General features: G+C 39.3%; 1 protein-coding gene across 6 annotated transcripts in view; it reads left to right on the top strand.

Moving 5' to 3' along the window:
* METTL24 (methyltransferase like 24) overlaps nt 1–22958 on the top strand; it is a 172736-nt gene that overhangs the window by 100064 nt on the left and 49714 nt on the right. For 2 of the 6 annotated variants that reach the window (XM_054686891.1, XM_054686890.2), the window contains exons 5-6: nt 11785–11913; nt 13443–13511. In XM_054686891.1, the coding sequence (XP_054542866.1) occupies nt 11785–11913; nt 13443–13508 (195 nt within the window). In that variant the 3' untranslated portion in view covers nt 13509–13511. Of the gene's footprint in view, nt 1–11784; nt 12307–13442; nt 13636–22958 lie in introns of those variants that run through there. The other 4 variants (XM_054686889.2, XM_016956145.3, XM_001154509.7 and 1 more) reach the window with 4 other exon arrangements.

Raw genomic sequence — 22958 nt, 5'->3', positions numbered from 1 at the left:
TGAGGGTCTAAACAACCTGCCTGAGAGTCAAGGCCCCAGCCACCACACTGTTCTTAGAAAAGTGCTTATGTGCACAGACATACATTTTTGCACACAGTTCCAGAGACTATAAGCCTCGCTGAAACCTTGGCATGTGTTTAGGATATTCCAACCTCGTTATATCATAATTAAGAAAGCAGCTGGTTAGAAAACTATCTTATACCTTCCAAGGCCAAAGATTACCAGCATGTGGATATTTTCTGCATCTGATCATGGGCTGAGGCTGAGTGCTGTGCGCATACACCATGAAAAGCTCACCTGGTGTTATCAGCCAAGGCTAGTGATTCACAAATTGTGGTCGTTGTACCAGCAGCATCATCGGCAGCTGGGCTCTTAGTAGAAACACAAGTACTTAGGCTCCACTTCAGATCTACTGAGTGAGAAACTGTGTTTTTACGAGCCATCTCGGTGATGCTGCTGTGTGTGATCCTCTGAGTGGCACAGTCCAGTAGAACTTTGTGTGGTAATGTAGATGTCCTGTGGCTGCACCATCCAGTATGGTAGCCACTAGCCATATATGGCTATTGAGCACTTGAAATGTGGCAGAGAAACTAATTTTAATTTGATTTAATTTTACTGAATTAATTAAAATTAAAATGGCCACATGTGGTAAGCTTCTACTGTACAGGAGAGCAGCTCAGTGGCTTTCCTAAACACTCCAGTTTAGGAACAGTTCACTTCCTTGTACACACCCACAACAAAATAAAAAACTGAATGCCATTTGGAGAATTAAATATTGATATTATCCATTTCCTTATTTCAGTGTTGATCTCATTTAACTAGAAAACATATTTGAGATGGGAGCCTTGTAGTTTAATGCTAATGAAATATTCCATAAGATAAAACCAATTTGTATCTATTTCCAAGTCCTGTCAGAATTTATGTTAAGTCATCTTTTCTCAGATTATTGCCCCTGCTTTAGATCATGGTGATAAGCGTTTTAGAAAAATCCAACAATGCAAATTTCTTGATGCAGTGCAGCCTGTACTTGAAGGGCAGTTGTGGTGCCCTGTATGCTCTCAGAGGGGGAGATGACCAGCAGAAATTCCTGGTGTTCCACAAGAAGGAAGTGACATGAATAGAGAAATGGGCACACAAAAAAGAAGTGACGTGAATAGAGAAATGGGCAGAAAGGTTTTAGTGGCATTTTGAGGAATGACAAAGAATTACATTTGGCTAAGTGTCATGTGCATAAAGAGTTGAAAATCAAGACCCGAACACAACATGTGTGCCCTGTGGGAGAATGGAATTGATAACTGCTGTTATTCCTAACTCCCAACCCTTGACCTCTCTTGTCTCCTCTCTTTCCATCAGTGAGGTCTGAAGCAAGGTGATCACAGAGGTGGAGGATGGAAGGCCAGGGGGAGGGTGTTATGGAGGCAGAATAGGTGGGACTCGTTATCTGATAGGATATCGTACCTGCTGTGAGCCAGGACCTCTGATAGGAACTTGATACCCAACAAGGAGTTAGATTCCTGCCCTAAAGGAACTTACAGCCCAGGTAAGGAAATCAAAAGATCAACACAAGAGTGACCATGCTACCTACTTTGCTAGAACTCTGCATGGGGTTCAGAAATGGAGGACATCAAGTTGACTCTGACAGGTCTAGCATGAGTCGTGCTGGGGTTAACTGCAGCACTGGGACTCATATCTTATATGACCAGGGAGGGAAAGTTGAGACTTGGAGATTGATTAATTAGAGGTGATACTAAAGTCTGAGGTGAAGCTAGGCTCAGTGGTAAAAATAATTTCCTGTATATATTTTTTCAAAGCTGCATTCCTCAGTCATGTGTGTGTGTTGTGTGTGTGTGTATGCACATGTGTGTGCACACACATCCCGAGACTTCTTAATGTTTTCTCACCCCCTCTCATTTCTGGCTTCTAACACTTGACCCCACTCACTGCTGATTCTTTCATTATTTTTATCCCTAGTTTCTTCTCACTTATATTTTAGTATATGCTTAAAACATAAGCAAAAACTAAATACCAAATGTGTTTGTTTTGTGTCCCTCTAAATTAGTGCTTGCTTTTTGCATTGGGGCTGTTTTTTTTTTCTTTCTTTCCCTGCCTAAGTCACATTACTGGCTCCAGCATGCTCTGAGGTTGACCCAGTCCCACCATCTAAGGGCAAAGATTCTCCTACTGAACCCCAAGAACATGTCTTCCTGAAGATTTTATTTGGATGTTTACTTGGGTTATTTGTTTATACATCTATTCATTTAGGAATCATTTATAGATGTCTGAGTTTTATGTCCCATCTCCTTCCAAAAATACTTTGGAACACTTGCAAATAAATTAACCAGGTAATGTAACTTTAAGGCATTGAGTTCTGATCTTAAGATCAAAGATTTGTTTTCAGCTGCCCAGGGAAGTAGGGTAGAAATGAAGACAGAAAAGCAGCTGCCGGGAGCTGTCCGTGGTTCTGCCATTGCCCTTCTGCCTGACTCTGCCCTCGGTCAAGTCCCTTGCCACCGCCTCAGTCCTGCCTACGTTTGTGCTGCTTGGTTCCTGCTTAGTTCTTTGCTGTTGCATAGGAATCACCCTGCTGACTTCTGACATCTTGGCTGGTCACCAGCTCACCCATCATCTGTCCCTGACTTGGGTTTCTAGGCTGTGTATTCTATCACCTCACCCGGCTCAGGAGATTCTTGCTCAGCAGTCTCAGGTTGGATTATTTCATCAAGCTCCATATCTGGCCAGAAAAAAAGAGCCTTTGCTTGTAAATGTTTTCCTCATTTCCTTTTTAATTCATTTGTAGAGTGTTGTTCCCTGCAGAAGTCATTTTTGTGAGCTAATTACTACATAAATTATTTTATTTTATTATTAGTTCAGAATTGGTCCTACATTAGCTTAGAGTGACCCTTCATATTTCTCATAATCTGTAGGGCAAACCTCATCTCTTTCTTCCCTAGTGATAGCAGAAATCTTGTACCGTTACATTTCTGCCAGTTGACAGTGATAGTTGAAACTGATTTAGGGTGTTTAAAGTCTAAGGCTCTCAAAAAGACTTTTACTCTTCTTGTTCACATTCACAATAGATTAATTTATTCTATTTTTCTACAACAACAAGACCCTCTTTCTAATGCATTTAGCTTCTAGTTTTGCAGGTACAGATATGTCTTCCTTTAAGTAAACTCGATATATAAAAGCCTAGATATATTTTATCATTAAATAACAACTTTTCACCAGTAGACTAAAAAGCAAGAAGTTGTATTGATGTAATTATTTTAAAATTGTGATTGAATATTGACCCAAACTGTAATGAATATGGAGAATGAATGTTGATTTGTTGGGGTGGTAGGGAATTGATGATAATTCAATTATTTATTTATTTATTTTTACGTATTTATTTTATTTCTTTTGAGATAGTCTTGCTCTGCTACCCAGGCTGGGGTGCAGTGGCATGATCTCGGCTCACTGCAGCCTCTGCCTTCTGGGTTCAAGTGATTTTCCTGTCTCAGCCTCCCAAGTAGCTGGGATTGCAGGTGCATGCCACCATGCCCGGATAATTTTTGTATTTTTAGTAGAGACATCATTTTGCCATGTTGCCCAGGCTGGTCTTGAACTCCTGGCCTCAAATGATCCACCTGCCTCAGCCTCCCAAAGTGCTGGGATTATAGGCATGAACCATGCCTGGTTGATAATTCAATTTTAAAAAATATTCATAAATAACTAGATGATGTGGCCAAATAAATAACAATTCTTAAAATATGAACTCATTTACAACACTTCTTTTCAGAATTCTGTTTTACAAAATGACAGAACACACACACAAACTTAGTTGCCCAGTTTGTTGATAACATCAGTTTGTAACATCATCCATTTGGGAAAATATCTATATGGCCACCAGAAGGAGGACTGATTAAATAAATTAAATCATTACAAAAGCTGTTAAGAATAAGTTACTGATAGAGGCTTTCATATTTTTTTTAAGCAGGAGAGCTCTTTTCCCAAATGCAAATTTGTGAGGGATTCCAAATATGTCAAGGAGATCAAAGGGGAGCTGCTCTTGAGTTGAGGTCTGGACCTTCACCCACTTGCCATCTTCCTCACCCCTCCTGGGGACCTGCAGTCACCTCCTTCAGATTCTGAAAGCTCTGAGGGACTCTGTTTGAGAGAAAATTTTAGAGGAAAATTTATTGACCTGGAAATATATTCATAGTCTGTTATGTTAAAAAGCAGATTTGAAAACATAGATAATTTCAATTTTGTAGAAAATGTGTGTTTCAGTTATGCTCATGTGTTAGAATTTGCCTTGTGTGTTTGTGTGTGCATGTGTATGTGTGTGTTTACAGCAAAGAAAAATGTTTGGGAGTTCAGAAGTAAACTGTTTTAAAATTCTGGATTATAGGTATTTTGCTTCTTTTTTTGTTTATCTATGATTTTAATTTTTAAATAATGACCATGTATTGCTTTTATAAGAAAATATTTTTTGGTTAAATGCATATTAATTTCTAGAACTCACAGCTTTAGAATATATAGTACTTGACACAATATAAGTAACTTTTACCTTTTTAAAAAAAGATTTTCATGAATAGCACTTAGTCTCTGTTCTAGTTATCTATTGCTGCATAATGAATTAGCCCCCAAGCTTAGCTTTTTAACCCAACAATTGATCCTTTGATGCTCTCTTGTAGTTTATGTGGGGCAGAGTTTTGGGAAGGTCTTTGCTGGGTGCTTCTGGCTCAGGGTCTCTCATGCAGTTGAAGCCAGTTGAAGGCTTGCAGCAGCTGGGGTTGGCCAGACATCTCTCTCTCTCTATTCCTATTGACTCAAGACCTCTTTATTGGTCTCTCTGCAAAGGCTAGTTTGGATTTTCTCATAGCAGTAGAGCCTCGGGGCAGTCAGACACCTTTCCTGATGGCCAAAGTTTTCAGGAATGAATATACTCTTGAGCAAGGTAGAAGCTGCATCACCCTTTACGGCCTAGGCTTGAACGCCACTTAGAATCACTTCTACCAGACTGTGTTAGTCAATCAGTCATTCACAGCTCATCACAATTCTGGAGGATGGGCTACATAATTTGTGGGGCCTAGTGCAAAATAAAAATGAGGGGTCTCTTGTTCAAAACTAGTGAAGAATTTTAAGACAGTGACAGCAGAGTGTTAAATCAAGCATGAAGCCTTTCTAGGCTTGGGGCCCTGTGTGACCACATAGGTTGATCCCATGTCTCAGTGGTGGGGGTGTCAAGGCCACATGCAGAAAATCATGTTAGATGGGAGATAATGGTGTTACATCTTTGGAAAATAATACCTACTACAGTCTCTGTGACTCACCTCCAATTAATTTGATGGCTCACACTTTTACTAGCTAAAACCAGAGTTAGCCATTAACTATAGAGGAGACACTACAGGCTGCCATAATAGTAAAAGGATGTATTGTAAAAATGCTTATGGAGATGATGGTTGCCTCTAAATAGAGTATAGCAAAAATACCTGTTTTAGATTTGTTATGGGTTGAAGAAATTCGTAGATTGAAGCCCTAACTCCCAGTGTGACTGTATTTAGAGATAGGGCCTTTAAGGAGGTGATTAAGGTTAAATGAGGTCATAAGGGTGGGACCCTAATCCAACGGGACTAGTGTCCTTGTAAGAAAAAGTGGAGACACCAGGAATGCATGCAGAAAGGCCACAGGGACAAGGCAGCCATCTGCAAGCCAAGTCGGGAGGACTTAGGAGAAACCAAACCTGCTGACACGTTGATCTTGGGTTTCTAGCCTCCAAAGGTGGAGAAAATAAATTTGTTGTTTAAACCACCCGATCTGCTTTGGTTTAAATGTTTTTGTCTCCTCCAAAATTCATGTTGAAACTGAATCCCAATGCAGCAGGTTTTTTTTGTTTTGTTTTTTAAGGAAGAGTTTTGCTCTATCTCCCAGGCTGGAGTATCATGGCGCCATCTCAGCTCACTGCAACCTCTGCCCCCCAGGTCCAAGCAATTCTTCTGGCTCAGCCTCCTGAGTAGCTGGGATTACAGGAGTGTACCACCTCACCCGGCTAATTTTTGTATTTTCAGTAGAGACGGGATTTCGCCATGTTGGCTAGGCTGGTCTCGAAATCCTGGCCTCAAGTGATCCACCTGCCTTGGCCTCCCAAAGTGCAGGGATTACAGGCGTGAGCTACTGCACCTGGCCCAATGAAGCAGTATTAAGGGGTGTGGCCTTTAGGATGTGTTTGAGTCAGGAGGGCTCTACCCGCATGAATGGGATTAGGTGCCCTTATAAAAGGGCTTGATGGAAGGAGTTTGCCCGTTTACTCCCCTTCCATCCTTTCTGCCATGTGAGGATACTTAGGTGATGCTATCTCTGAAGAACAGGTTCTCACCAGTCACCAAACCTGCCAACCTTGAACTTGGACTTCCCAGCCTTCAGAACTGTATGATATACATTTTTATTCTTTATAAATTACTTAGTCTAATGTATTTTGTTATGGTGGTGCAAACACACTAAGACACAGACCTAGCAGACTAATACAATATCTAACTAAGACTTACAAATATTTACTTTACTTGTCCTACTTATTATTTTCTTTATTAGTCATCTTAATCCATTGAATATCCCAGGTTCTATGTCAACTGTCAAGTAAAACCAAATCTAATAACAGATGCCATGTTTTATTAATATTCCATCTTTAAAAACATTCTGATGAATAAAGGCTTTATTATTCATTTTTTCTGGAGTATTATTTGTGTCCAGTAAAAGTTCCGGTCCACTGTACTACTGTAGTTGATTTATGGATTTAGATAAAGTAATATTGCTTTTAATTACTAGGGTCAATTGTTTGCAAATTTAGCCATGAATAACTTCTCTTCCCCTTTCTGTGTATGCCACTCCTCCTCTCAAGGGCTGGAGTCTATTTCACCTCCCCTTGAATGCGCGCTAGACTTGCAATTTGCTTGACCAATGGAATGCAGTGGAAGTGACGTTTGTGACTCCCAGAGCTAGGCTTTACTTAAAAGGTGTTGCATTTTTGCCCTCTGCAGGCCAGCAGGCATGTCGTAGAATCTACGTGTTTTGCTTGAGAGCCCTCTTAAAGGGGAAAAGGCTCAGATTAGAAACTGTAGATGTGAGGATATTGAGTAGTCTGAATGAGTTCCCATATAGGGAATGGGAGAGGGCCAAAGACAAAGTGCCCCTTACTGGGCCTGATCATGTGGCTGAGAAGGAACCAAGGCATGAAGTAGAGGGGTTTCACAATGGTGGTTTCAACTGGCTTTGGAAACTTGTTGACCTGCCTTGGGTTTGGCACTTGGCAAGGTCAGAGCAGTCAGTGTTGGCTGATGTAAGGACTTATCCATTAGTCAGAGTGATAACCGTAATTGTCTAAGATGGTTGCTGGCCCTTGGATCTCTGGAGTAGGGCGCTTTTCCTAACTATTGGCCCTGGGAATTGGCTCCTAAACACATTGCAAAAGCCCTATTGCAAAAGCTACCCCGAACACTGTTATGGGTTGAATTGTGTCTCCCCCAAATTAATATGTTGAAATTCTAAACCTTCATACCTCAGAATGTGACCTTATTTGGAAATAGTGTGGTTCTAGATGTAATTCGTTAGAATGAGGTCATACTGGAGGAAGGTGGTCCCTATTCCAATCTGACTGATGTCCTTATAAAAAGAGGAAATTTGGACACGCAGAGAGAACACCATGTGAAGATGAAGGCAGAGATCAGGTGATGCAGGAGCCAAGGAATGCTGAAGATTGCTAGCAAGCCACGGGAAGCCAGGCAAGCAGCACAGGACACATTATCTCTCATGGCTCTCAGAGGGACACTTGATCTTGGAATTCTAGTCTTCACAACTGTGAAACAACACACTTCTGTTATTTAAACCTCCCAATCCATGGTCTTTTGTTACGGCAGCCCTTGGAAATGGATACAAGCACCCATGCCTCTTCCTCCCCTTTCCTCGAATCTCTGCAGTTCTGGGTGGATGATCACAGGGATAAACTTGTGCCTATGATGAGGAAGCTGCCAGATGGCATCAGGTCTTAATCCAGTTAAAAATGAAAATTCTCATTTCTTCAAAAGGTTTGTGAAAGTCAATTGATTGGATATTTCAGGTACAAGGAAAAGGAGATAATTTTTGATAGGAGGACCCCTTTAATACACTGGAAATCATACCAATTAAGTTGTTTCACCTTCTTTCTTTGAGACCTTTCTACCCAAGAATGTCTTCGCTTATTCCAGAGTTTTCTGGGAGTTAACCTTAAGTTGTTTTTCTCCACAAACCTGATTTATCCTAACTGTATTAGGATCGGCACTTGATTATTCCCATCTAATAATTTGTATGATTTTTAGTGGCATAATTGTTGAAAGCTGATATTAGAATCTTAAAAGTGGCATATCCTATTCAGCAATGTTTAGTGCTTTATAATAACAATAATATTGGATGCATTATGGAGTAATAATGGAAATCACATTTGCAAAATCATTGCAGTAATGGGACGTTTTAAAATGTGAGAAACAGAAAAAGCACACTGGAAGAGCAGAGCATGTTTTATTCACAGCCTTTTGGCTGCCTGCACTCTCAGGTCAGAAGGCAGAGAAGAGCTTCTGTGCTCCCCAGGGGGCACCACCCTGGGCTGCATGATTTAGATCAACTTATACAATTCTGATTGAAGTGGGGGATTTTCAGTCACTGGAATCAAAAGAGGGTGGGAGTGTTGTTGTGTTTGAAAATACTTTTTGCTCTTTAGAATAGATTAGCATTTTATAAATGAAAATTGGATTTTCAAAGAAAGCCTATGTTTACTACGATTTAGCCTAATAATTTGGTTCCCTTTGATTTGCTCATAACTTCTGATTGATAGTTTATTTTTAAGACGTTTGAAATAAATATACAAAATATATTCCTTATACATCACTAATAGAGTTTTTAGGTTAATTTAAAGGTGATGAACTTTACTCTGTCTTTTTAATACTTCGATGTATTCCTCACATTCAACATAAGCAAACTCACAGAAAACCATGGTGAACATGAATCTGTAAGGAACCTAAGACATTCTTGGCTATGTGAATTGATAGAACAAATGCTGGTTTTGGGTTTTGGATACTTTCTGTACCAATTAGAAAATTTTATAAAGTTTTGATTAAATATTTCCTTTGGCAGCTTAATTCCCCTTAATCCAGGAGTATTCTGTTTAAAATTTGCCAAGATTAAACAAACCCATGGACATGCCAGGGCAGGAGAGATGGAAAAATGAGTGAATTAATTTCTTTATTAATAATGTTTTATTTTTATTTTTTTATTTTTATTTTTATATTTTTTTGTAGAGATGAGGTCTCACTATGTTGTCCAAGGTTGTCTTGAACTCCTGGGCTCAAGTGATCCACCTGCTGGGATTACAGGCATGAGCCACTGCACCTGGCTAAATTTCACTGTGTCTGATTCACAAGAATTATTTTAGCCTGGTGTGTATTCACATGCAACCTGTCTTTGCTCAGTTCCTCTCATGAAGAAAGGTTTTGTTTTGTTTTAACTTTTTCTCTTTGAGTTTGGAACTATTGAACGGACAAACTGGTTTACAGACACCCAGGCTTTCCTAAGGCACTCAGTATTCTTCGGGTATTACCATCACTTTTTCCTTGGTGGACCAGGAGGTACAATCCAAGGCAAGAATGTGAAACCATGTCCTACAGAGTCTCAGGCATCAGGACAGAGCCCATTTTCTTGTAGCTGTTATATGTAAATTCTGTGTACCTTCTCTTGCATTCAACTCTGAAATCACCCAAGGAATGTGTGTTAGGCTGTTCTTGTGTTGCTATAAAGAAATATCTAAGGCTGAGTAATTTATAAAGCAAAGAGGCTTACTTGGCTTATGGTTCTGCAGGCTGTACAGGAAGCATGGTGCCGGTATCTGCTCCTGGTGAGGCCTCAGGGAGCTTACAAACATGGTGGAAGGCGAAGAGGTGCCAGCCTATCAGATGGCAAGAGAGGGAACAAGAGAGAGGGGGGTAGAGGTGCCACACTCTTTCTAAACAGCCAGATCTTACGTGAACTCAGAGCTAGAGCTCACTCACTATCTCGAGGACAGCACCAAACCATTCAGGAGGGATCCACCCGTATGACCCAAACACCTCTCACCAGACCCCACTTCCAACATTGAGTATCATATTTCAAAATGATATTTGGAGGAGACAAACATCCAAACTACGTCACAATAGTTTGGATGTGGCACAAGGAGCCTCACGTTTGAGCCTCATATGAGAAACTTATCAAACAGACATGCAATGAGAAAGGAAAGAATGGGTAGCATACGTCTTGTTGTTTATCTGTTTTTCTAAACAAGCAAAGGTATTTTCACTTTCATGGGGCAGGATATTCATGACTTCAGTCAGCAGCTTCCTGAAGGGCTGCTTAAGGTTCTGCTGTCCCCTCTTGGGGCTACAGCCTTTGCTCTTTTGCAATGATTTCCTCCAGTCTCGTTATTCCAGTTTATGTCTGAATGCTGTCAGCTTTCCTCCATGTGGTAGAATTATCCCCCTTGAAAAGTGCTCTGCAAATGTAAAGTGGCAATATTGATAATAATACTTTACTCACTGACCCATATTCGCTCTCCAGATAGCACCTTATTTTCCAGACTCCAAACCTCTTTGAGACTCTGAGTTACCCATTTTTCCTCTTGGGTGTATTGGAAGAGGCAATGTTATGTAGGGGTTAAGAACACAGGCTCTGTAGACAGACTCTGTTCAGAGTTCATCACTGCCTCTCTAGCCATGTGACTGGGAATGGGTTCCTCACTGAGTCTGGTTTCCTGAACTTTAATTAGGGATACTCACAGAATCACCCTTACAGAGGATTAAATGGATATTGCAAGGGGAAGCCCTTAGCATGGTGTCAGGCACATATAACTACTTGGTAAAAATGAGCTTTCATTGTGTTTAGGGTTCTGGTGTTCTAACGGATTTTTTGCACAGGCAGCGAAAAGGAGCTGATTCTCATAACTTGATTAATTGCAAAATATTGATATTCCAATCCTCTTCTTCCTTTATTCTGTCTCACTTGAATGTGAACTTGTGTTCATTAAATAAGCAGAGGATGGTGTTACTGCTTTTTTTTTTTTTTTAAGAATGCTATACTGGTATGTACATTGTAAAGAAATCATAGAATAATAATATTTTTTTATAGTCCAATATTCAGATACTCAATAACTTTTCCTTAATGTCCAGTCTCGATGAAGTTGGGGCTGGGGGGATGAGGCCTGCAAGATAGTCCCTGCAGGCAGTAGCCCTTTGTCACTTCTTTTCTATAGACACCTTCTGTCAGGACTTGGCTGAGTTTCCTGGGGTGGCATAGTTTGTGGGGTACACAGAGGTCTGTGATACACTCACTCTACCTTCTCCTTCTCAGATATCCATTCCCACTGGGCAGAAAGCAAGAGGGTCTGTTGTGATTTTTGCCTGGTATTTCATCATTTGTATATTAACATATATTAACATAACAGGCTCACGCCTGTAGTCCCAGCTACTCAGGAGGCGGAGGCAGGAGGATTGCTTGAACCAGGAGTTTTATACCAGCCTAGGCAACATATCGAGACCCCCATCTCTTAAAAACAAGAACAAAAAACCAAAACATTTAGTATGGAATGGGGTTAGAAATTCATGTCATAAATGCAAATGGCCACTTGAAAACCACCCTCAGCTCTAAAATTTTAAAAATTCTGTTTCCTTCAGAGGTAGCTATAATGTGAAACTCCTGACATCAAGATAGTTTTACTAAATCTGCTAATCTCATTTCATTGCTTTGTTACAGATTGACGTTCTCAAGGCAGATCTGGAAAGTGCAGAATGGAAAGTTTTGGAAAATCTTATTCTGGAAGATGTTCTTGAGCAGATTGGACAGCTCATCTTTGAGATCCATCTCCACTGGCCTGGGTTTGAGGTCAGTGGCAGTGACAGCAGCGTTGTGCGGTTCTGGTACAGCCTTCTCAAAGAGTTAGAACAAAAGGATTTCAGGCTTTTTCACAGTTACAAAGACTTATCTAAACCTCAGCTATTCTTGAAGAAAGACATTTTCAATGCAAGTAGCTGTTATACTCTGAGTTGGGTGAATACAAGATGGAAATAGGATGCAGGATGTCATCAAGAGCACAAGAAAATATTTGCAGAATGGAGCATGTCCATAATTCTAATCATGAGTTTACTCATCCAGTCTCCTGCTAGCCTGTGCCCTGCTTGAGGCAGGGAGTGTGTTATTGCAGGGCATGCAGCCTAGTGCTTGGCATGTGATGGGGCACAGTCAATACTTGTTAAAGGGATAAACACAGTCACCCCTATTTGCCCAGACTCTTCCTTCACCTTAACTTGGAAGATTATCCCCAACTCATCACAGTTTTCCCTAAAATTCTCTATGTATCTATAATCTATGAATTCACCAACATTGAAATGAAATTATATAAATTTCCTATTTTTACTAGGTTGGTGAGATTTTTAAGTTCTTCCCCTACTGTTTAAAATAGGGTTTTAAATTTGAATTTGACCCTCCTTTTTCAAGGTTTTTCTTATTTACCTTGTTAATGATATTCTTTACAACCTTGTAGATTTCAGTCATTCCTTCTCAGCCTTTGCTGAGGCCATGCTGTGGCTTTCTAAGCAGCAATACTTCTGATTTCTGGGAACTCGGATGCACCAAATTCTGTCACTGAGTTAAAGAGACTAGACTATCAAGAGCTTTAACACGAAGGTGTAAGTTCCAGTTCGAGACCAAGTCTGAAGGTCTTGACCTCACCAAGACCCATGTCCCAGCTTGAAGACAGCCAGACAGAGAATTAATTCTTCCTTACTGCCTTAGGTTCTATTCAGGCCTTCAACTGGTTGAATGAGGTCCACTTACACTGAGGTGAAGAATCTGATTTATTTAGTCTACTGATTTAAATATTAATCTCATCTAGAAATATCCTCACAGATACACCTAGAATAATGTTTAACTAAAGATCTGGACACCCTTTAGTCCAGTTAAGTTGACACATAAAATTAACCATTGTAGGTAGGTAGGTAGATAAATAGATGATAGATAGATAGATAGATAGATAGATAGATAGATAGATAGATAAGATAGATTTTCCTACTGCATGTTTCACCATTTTCTTGACTCACATATTCTGGTTTCCATCTGGCTCCTTCGGTCTGTGCTCTCCTCACTGAAGTAAGGCCTTTAATGATTACTTCATTATAAGTCCATGAGTAATATGGTTTGGCTACATCCCCAACCAAATCTCATCTTGAATTGTAGTTCCCATAATCCCCACGTGTTGTGGGAGGGACCTGGTGAGAGGTAATTGAATCATGGGGTTGGTTTCCTCCATGCTATTCTCATCATACTGAGTAAGTCCTCATGAGATCTGATGGTTTTATAAGAGGTGTCCCCCTTCACTTGGCTCTCATTTTTCTCCTTCCTGCTGCCATGTGAAGAAGGATGTGTTTGCTTCCCCTTCCACCACGACTGTAAGTTTCCTGAGGCCTCCCCAGCCATGCTAAACTGTGAGTCAATTAAATCTCTTTCCTCTATAAATTACTCAGTCTCAGGTATATCTTCATAGCAGTGTGAGAATGGACGAATACTTTGGGTATTACACTTTTTAGATTTTACGTATTTGAAAAAGCACTTGCTTTTTATACCTGAATAAAGTTTATTTGTTCACAGAAAAAAAAAAAGAGCTTCAACTCAAGATGCTTTTTATACTCAGCCTTAATTCCCCTTCACTTCCTATTAAACTAAGCACAGAGCAGAATCTGGGTATCTTTGCTGTTGCCTCTTCTGCCTTCAAACATGATTTACCACCCACAGACTTGCCTATGCTGTCAAATCTTTTTTTAAAAAATACATTATCTCTAATAATGTTAAGTGCATTTTTCTTTACTCCCAGTTGGCATCACTTACACGACTGTGGCCTGAGGACCATCGTCTCACTTTCGTAGGATAGTTAGACAGTTTTTCAATAGCACCTATCCTTTCTACATTAAAAGTTAAGTGGAAAGTTTAGGTTCTCAGCGGTTCAAATGCTCTCTCTCATTACTATTTACATGATTAAACATGTGCATAATTTTCTAAAATTCTATTTCAAATAAATAGCATAAAAACCACATTATTACTTTATTGTCAATTAAATATATTTTTTGGCATTTTTATATCCTGAGTATAAAACTGTATGTACATTGCTCAAAAACTGGGGGGAGAGAGTAGAATGCCGATTATTACTAGACTTTACCCCTTTTCCCAATTTGTACTTCCTTCTACCCTCAGACATTCCCCAGGTTAGCTCTTTGTTTCTTGAAGTGGTTTGAAAATGCCATTCCTCAAGTGAGAAATCAAATTGTCTTAGACTTGGATGACCTCACTAGCTTGAGTTGAAAAGAGAACAGGACTTTCTGAGTTAGTTGTGATAATTAAAAAATATATACACATGAGCTTTTTATTTTAAAACTCATAGTCCACTAATAAAAGTTGTTGAGCTGAGAGGACTGGCTTGAGTAAGTGTGATCTGAAAAGGCAGTTTAGTCATTTCAATGTACAGAGGTATTTCCAATGTGCAGAAGGGTCCACACACACTCTAAATTGCTTTATACTGTTAGTTTATATGGTGTCATCTCCAAAGCAAAGCTAACTTTAGCCCAGTTCTGTTTGGATTATATAACAGATTTATTTTCATAAAATTTTTATATACTGAAATATATAAACATTTTTATACATTAAAGTGTAGAAAGTGTATTCATCTTAAATGTCCAGTCTGATCAGCTTTTAGATATGTAGCACACCCATATTAAGATTTTTAATTCGTGGAATTGGAGATTTAGGGCATTACTGAAAGCCCCTTTGTCTACGGCAAGTTAACTATTTCAGGTTGGTGGTGTTGAGCATTGACTTCATCATGCTATATGTACCTGAAGCATGAATGAATGTACTGTTAAAAAAGAATATATCATGAACACATCCAGCCACGCTGATTGACCAGGCAGCCTGTTTAATAGTTATCCATACTTATTTTATGCTTATTTCTAAAATGGTCCTTCATTCTCTTCATGGATAGTTTCAAATTTGTGATGAATATACTGATGGTTGTTAAGGTTTTCCTGCCTCTAGAGTTTATTATGTTTATCATAAATAAACATAATAAATTTCTTAACCTCAGCACTATTGCCATTTGGGCTGGATAATTCTTTACTGGGGGAGGGCTGTTCTGTGCATTGTAGGATATGTCCCTGAGGGGGCAAGATCACCCACTGTGGAGAACTACTGGTGCAGGCCATGAGAATAGGATCAGGCTACTGTAGCACTGTTTACTTGTGAACAGGCAAACACAAGATCCTCTTATGAGGAACGGGCAAAACCATAATCATCACCACCACAACCACCACAAGAGCAACACAAACAACACATAACAAACAAACAAAACCAAGAGTTACTCTTTACTGAGAGCTAACTGTCTGCCGGACCATGTGCATAGCTTATTCCTAATTCTCCCAACAAGGAAGTTTATTTTTTTCCAATATCATGAGTAAAGAAATTCTGAGAGAGGCCGGGCGCAGTGGCTCACGCCTGTAATCCCAGCACTTTGGGAGGCCGAGGCGGGCAGATCACGAGGTCGGGAGATCGAGACCATCCTGGCTAACACATTGAAACCCTGTCTCTACTAAAAATACAAAAAATTAGTGGGCGTGGTGGCATGTGCCTGCAGTCCCAGCTACTCGGGTGGCTGAGGCAGGAGAATTGCTTGAATCTGGGAGGTGGAGGTTGCAGTAAGCCAAGATTGCGCCACTGAACTCCAGTCTGGGCGACAGACAGAGACTCCATCTCAAAAAAAAAAAAAAGAAAAAAGAAAAAGAAACTCTGAGAGGTTAAATGGCTTATTCAGATTACTCAAGTTGTAGATGGAGGAACAGTCATTTACATTTTGGTCTGTCAGATCCCAAAAAGCTGGTGTTTGGTCCCATCCACAATGCAGCTTCCAAAGCCTGTACCAAACATAAGATGCTTTGTCCAAAGGACTCATTTTTGCCTCCCTATTAGTAAAACGGGAGTAGGGGGAAACTACAAATAGAAAAGGCCTGCAAGTTTGAGTCAGAATTATTTTGTAGCATGCAGGTTTGCTGGACTTAAATCATCTACTTGATTAAAGTATGCCTGCCAAATGGAAGCTTACTGAAGAAATATGGAGACCCAACAACTTCTCTGTCAATATATTTAGGTTGCCAGAAAAGCTCTTGCAGGCCTGGAAATGACTCTTCTTCTGGCTTGTCCCAGTACTTGTCACTTTCCTCCTGGGTTTTAGAAATGGCAGTCACTAGTCACTTGGAGTTGCTTAAGCAAAGTAATTCTCCTTTGCTTAAAACTAGTCTTTGACTTGCAGATAAATGAGCTAAGATGTGAATATCTGTGACATGCATATCTTACATTTTTACTAGAGCAGTGTTCATAAATGATTCTGAAAATACACATTTGATAATGCTTTTATCAAATGAGTAACAATGCTCTTTTGTAGGTGTAAGGCATATGAGGATGAAAGAGATTCACAAGTTGCCTTTTAGCATAAACTCTGTATCATAATTTGTTAAAGAAAAACAATTTTCCCCTTCTTTTCTTACAGTGCTTGTATTTGATGCAGCTATAATATAAAAGGTTATCATATAAATATTTGTAACTATTTGACATGTTCAAATGAAGAACCAGGGAGAAGTGAACAAATTTCTACTAGAATTGACTGAAGGTCCAAATTTACCTCAGGATAGGGCATAAACAAACTCACGGGTTTACAGTGTTTAGTCCAAATCAGTTATTCATGTAAGCATTTCTGCCTTAGTTATAAGATCTTTTAGTAAGTATAAAAATTGCATTTTTTAAGCATTAAATGTTTAGATTTTGCAAAGCTTAGATTAGTCCCAGGAAGCCAGGCTTACCATATTTTGCTAGTGTAAAAATGATGACTTCATTGGCCGGGCATGGTGGCTCACGCCTGTAATCCCAGCACTTTGGGACGCCGAGGCGGGCGGATCATGAGGTCAGGAGATCAAGACCATCCTGGGTAACACGGTGAAACCCTGTCTCTACTAAAAATACAAAAAAATTAGCCGGGCATGGTGGCGGGCGCCTGTAGTCCCCGCCACTTGGGAGGCTAAGGCAGGAAAATGGCGTCAATCTGGGAGGCGGAGCTTGCAGTGAGCCAAGATCCCGCCACTGCACTCTAGCCTGGGTGACAGAGCGAGACTCCGTCTCAAAAAAAAAAAAAACAAAAACAAAACAAAAGACCTCATTTAAATAGACCATTCTACTTAACAATACAACAGTACCTCCAAGCTCAATTAGTGTAATTGTTCTTTTCTGGTGGAGATAAATTTATGTTTGATTCTTAAGCAGTAACATAATTCATTTTGTACTAGCCAATTGCTGATACTTTGTGGATTCAATAATACATTTAACCTTATGCTAAAATGTCTTACTTTTTCTTACATTGAAAGAGGTGCCTGAACTTATGAGATAAAATCATAACCCAAAGATTCAATATATTCTTAGAACTGCTTACATTTAGAGATTATTGAAATTCTTTAAATGACTTGATTATATTTCTTAAGAAATATAAATCAAGCATTCTTAATGCTGTCACACTTTATAACTATATGGAGGCTGGGTGCAGTGCCATGTGTCTGTACTTCCAGCTACATGGGAGGATCACTGGAGTCCAGGAGTTTGAGATAAGCCTGGGCACCATAGGACTCCATCTCAAAAAAAAAAAAAAGAACCATGTGGAAAAATGGTTTCCAACACATTAAAATTTAACGCTTTCTTAAAACCAGCAACTTATTTTCTCAGACTATTTTAACTTTTTCTTAGTGATTAGTTTTGTACAATATGGCTATCTGAAATAATAAGGGATTTAAATTTGGAAGATCAAATTTGACTAAACTATTCAAGACTAGACTAGAGAATTTCAATAGAGAAACCAAGTGTGCATAGGACTGATATCTAATCAGTACGTACCAGTAGAGAAGAGCTATGTGCAACATGGTGATTATAGTTAATAGCAATGTATCATATACTGGAAAATTGCTCAGAGAGTAGATTTTAAATACTCTCACCACAAAAAGTAAGTATTTGAGGTAATGGATGTGTTAATTAGTTGATTTAGTATTCCACAATGTATACATATAACAAAATATCATGTTGCGTGCCATAAATATATACAATTTATTTGTCAACTAAAGAGTATGTCCCTTGGAATACACTGGACATATTTATGCTTTTTTGAAAAGTACCAGTAGAGATACAGTGGTTCCCCAGTGGTCCCTCTGCACTGGAGACCCTCTCACAGGATGCCCAGGCCTTTCCCCATGACTGGGCAATTAAAGGCTAATGCACAGCACAAAAGGCAGCTTCCAGGATCCTGACACAGCACTGTGGCTTGCTTCTATTCTAACTGGCCTATCTTCTGCCTTACTTGTCATTGGATATTTTGAATATCACTCCTGGGTGGATCTATATAATAAATAAAGGTCCAAGTGTGTTCTATAACATGAGAAACTGCAACTATGTGTCAATAAAAATTATCAGTACAAGAAAATATTATTTCTCAAGGTTTGATGTCAGATCAAACATCATTTTCTCAGGGACCCCTCTTATTTAAGGCTCCCAGCTATGTGTCCCCACAATGTCCTCTATTCTTCCTGTCTTAACAGTGTCTGTACTTTCTCTGCTTGTATAATGTCTGGTTTTCCCAGCAGACTGTATGCTCCATGAGGATAAGGGCCATGTCTACAGCCCCAGTGGCTAAGTAAAAAGGGCTCAATAAATTTTTGTTGAATATAAATTTAAAAAGCTATTTCCATATAATTTTTCTAAAAAATTATTTCATCATTTGTTATTGAAGTTTTTTCTGGCATTAAAAATACCTTTGGAATTTAGATGGACCACTGTATGTCATTTTGTTATTTAAATTTGGACACAATTTGTTCTTTTCTCGACATGGCTGTTCATTGCACTGCATGTGGTAGTCCCTATTCCTGATTAAAGGATGCCAACCTGGAAATCTTCTTGGCCTTGGAGAACCGAGAACCATAAAATAGTTGAATTGAATGAATACAATAATAATTGAAGGTTCAATTATTATTAGAAGATATCTGAGTCCTGGGATATTAAACCTCAATCTTTCTCATTGTCCTTTCTTTGTAGCAACTCCCCGCAGTCTTTTTCAGAGTCAGTATATGGAACCAGAATTCATAGTATCATGGAGACATTTTTCAGTTAATGAGAGAAGGAAGGAAGGATGATGTGAGACTATTTCTACCAAAGATAGGGGTTAGTATTTTTACAAAAATGATTCAAACCATAGTTTTTATAGGACATGGAGTAGAAAGTGCATAATAAAAACAATAGTTGAAAGAGTAAAATCAAGGTGAGAAGAGGTACTGTAGAGACTGAAATATGAGCCAGAGATTTCCTTTTGGGCAAAGAGAAAGTGATGGGAGCACAACTCTAATGGAAGGAGCCATGAGAATGTCCTCAGTTACAGGTTTTGTTTTACTAAGGATGAAATAAACACTATGTAAATAGCTGTTTCTTTTAAATTACCTAGCTCAGAGACAGCAAGCCTAGAAGCCACAAAGGTTATAACACAAATCCAACAGTTTTAAAAATATACAATTAAGTGACATTATATAGAGGCAGGACAGTAGGAAGAAATAAGAGACTCTTGATACTGCTGCTAACTAGCTGTGTTATATCAAGCAAGTCTTCACCTTTCTTGAAGTATTTCCTTAGGTTAGAATATTTAATTTCTAAAGTTTCTTCTAGCTTGAAAATTTCATTATTTTGACTACTGTGATTAGATGAGGCTTAGACAATGGTAAGATAATTTCTTAATTTGTATGCTGCTATGGTCTGAATATTTTGTGACCCTCCAAAATTCATATGTTGAAATATTCCCAACATGTTGGTATTATGAGGTGGAGCCTTTAGAAAGTAACTAGGTCATGAGGGCAGAGCCCTTGTGAATGGGATTAGTGCATTTATGAAAGGCCTGAGGAAAGTTTTTCCCCCTTTTACAATGTGAGGACACAGTGAAAAGGCACCATCTTTGAAGAAGAGAGCTAGCCCTCATCAGACATTGAATCTGCTGGCACCTTGATCTTGGACTTCTCAGCCACCAGAACTGTGAGCAATACATTTCTGTTGCTTATAAATTACCTAGTCTAAGGTATCTTGTTACAGCAGCCTGAATGGATTAAGACAAGTGCTATAAAGGGAAGTCTTCTGATAAATTCAAAAGAATCCAAATGATGTGCTTATGCAGAAAAAGCCCAGATGAAAGGTGAATCCATTATGATGGTTCTCTGGTCATCAAGATGAAGTACCCTTAGGAAAGTACCTTTTAGTATCACACACTTAAACTCACATGGTTCTAAAAATCAGAATGTACGTTTTTTAGACTGCACTACATTACATTCCTGTTTTTAGATTTTTCCAATAACATGGTGACATCTAAAGATACAAAATACAATCATACATAGATCCCTAGAGATCCTTCCATATATATACATGTATGTGTATATATGTGTTTGTATATATGCGAGTACATACATGTGTGTATATGGTATATAAGTATGTGTGTGTGTGTGTGTGTGTGTATGACTGAATGTCGAAGAAGAAAACATTTTCCAGATACAAAAGCCCAGAGGGAGGGAGCCTAGAGCCAGACAGGTAGACAGGAATCTACACTGTAGTAGCCCTTGGAGTTTAGTTACACTAACTCCAAGGATAGAGTAATGGATAGAGATAGTAATGGATAGAGGCCTAAAGCACAAGATAAGACCTGGTACTGGGGAGAAAGGATTGGGACTAAGGACACCTACAGCAAAGAGGGAGAGGGCTACAACCTCAGTGAAAAATGGACCTAAAAATTCTACATCCACCAGCACAAGGACGCTTATCTCTGCTTATAGCTCTGAGTACAAAGAAAAGTTTTCAAGAGAAATTGAAACCTCAGGCCTGTGCAAGGAGTTGAATAGTTGAATTTATCCTAATCACATGATGAGGAAAACCATAAGCTGAGAAATTAAGATAAAAACCCGTTCTACCTAAAACTATAAAAACCCTATAAGAAAACCTAGGAAATATCATTCAGGACATAGGCACGGGCAAAGATTTCATGATGAAGATCCCAAAAGCAATTGCAATAAAAGCAAAAATTAACAAATGGGATCCAATTAAACTAAAGAGCTCTGCGCAGCAAAAGAAACTATCATCAGAGTGAACAGACAATCTACAGAAAGGGAGAAATTTTTGCAATCTATGCATCTGACAAAGGTCTAATATCCAGCATCTATAAGGAACTTAAGCAAATTTACAAGAAAAAAAACATTAAAAAGTGGGCAAAGGACATGAACAGACACTTCTCAAAAGAAGATATACATGTGGCCAACAAACATGAAAAAAAGCTCAACATCACTGATCATTAGAGAAATGGAAATCAAAACCACAATGAGATACCATCTCACACCAGTCAGAATGGCTATTATTAATAAGTCAAAAAACAACAGATGCTGGCACGGCTGTGGAGAAAAAGCAACACTTTTACACTGTTGGTGAGAGTGTAAATTAGTTCAACCACTGTGGAAGACAGTGTGGCAATTCCTCAAAGACCTAGAGGCAGAAATACCATTCAACTTTGCAATCCCATTACTGGGTATATACCCAAAGAAATATAAATCATTCTATTATAAAGACACATGCACATGTGTGTTCACTGCAGCACTATTCACAACAGCAAAGACATGGAATCAAGCTAAATGCCCATCAATGATAAACTGGATAAAGAAAATGTGGTACATATACACCATGAAATACTATGCAGCCATAAAAAGGAATGAGATCATGTCCTTTGCAGGGACATGGATGGAGTTGGAGGCCATTATCCTCAGCAAACTAACACAGGAACAGAAAACCAAACACTGTATGTTCTCACTTCTAAGTGGGAGCTAAATGATGAGAATATATGGACACATAGGGGAACAACACACACTGGGGCCTGTTGGAGGGTGGGGGATGGGAGGAGGGAGAGGATCAGGAAGAATAATGGATGCTGGGCTTAATACCTGGGTAACAGGATGCTCTTTGCAGCAAACCACCGTGGCACACGTTTACCCATGTAACAAACCTGAACATCCAGCACATGTACCCTTGAACTTAAAATAAAAGTTGGAAATTAAAACAAACAGGCTCTAGGGGTGATACCTCAGGGGTATATGGCAGAAGCAGATGCAAAACCACTCTAAAAGGACTTTTCACCAATCCAGGCTACAAAGGATTTCCTTAGAAAAACAAAACCCATAATAAAATATTAGAACGGACAAGGAAATAAACAGTCCCCCATGAGGTAGAGTTAGCAGACACAATAAACCACGTGGTTTTCAGCCCAAGAACTTGACATAACAGAATAAAAATCTTAAAGAAAGTATAATATACATGATTTATCATGATTAAAGGCATAAAGGACTATATATGAGCCATAAGAAAATACGACACTGTGAAAAAGAACAGGTAAATATAAAAAAGTACAAATACACCTTCCAGAAAAGAAAAACAGCCATGGAAATAAGAAGTTTAATGGAACAACGGCACCCTGGACACAACTAAAGAGACTTAAAATGAACTGGAGGTGGGCGCGGTGGCTCACGCCTGTAAGCCCAGCACTTTGGGAGGCCAAGGCGGGCGGATCACGAGGTCAGCAGATCGAGATCATCCTGGCTAACACAGTGAAACCCCGTCTCTACTAAAAATACAAAAAATTAGCCGGGCGCGGTGGTGGGCGCCTGTAGTCCCAGCTACTCGGGAGGCTGAGGCAGGAGAATGGCGTGAACCCAGGAGGCGGAGCTTGCAGTAAGTCGAGATCGAGCCACTGCACTCCAGCCCGGGCGACAGAGCGAGAATCTGTCTCAAAA

This window comes from Pan troglodytes, chromosome 5 (assembly GCF_028858775.2).
Source record: "Pan troglodytes isolate AG18354 chromosome 5, NHGRI_mPanTro3-v2.0_pri, whole genome shotgun sequence".
NCBI lineage: Eukaryota > Metazoa > Chordata > Mammalia > Primates > Hominidae > Pan > Pan troglodytes.
This window is presented reverse-complemented; position numbering and strand designations above follow the sequence as displayed.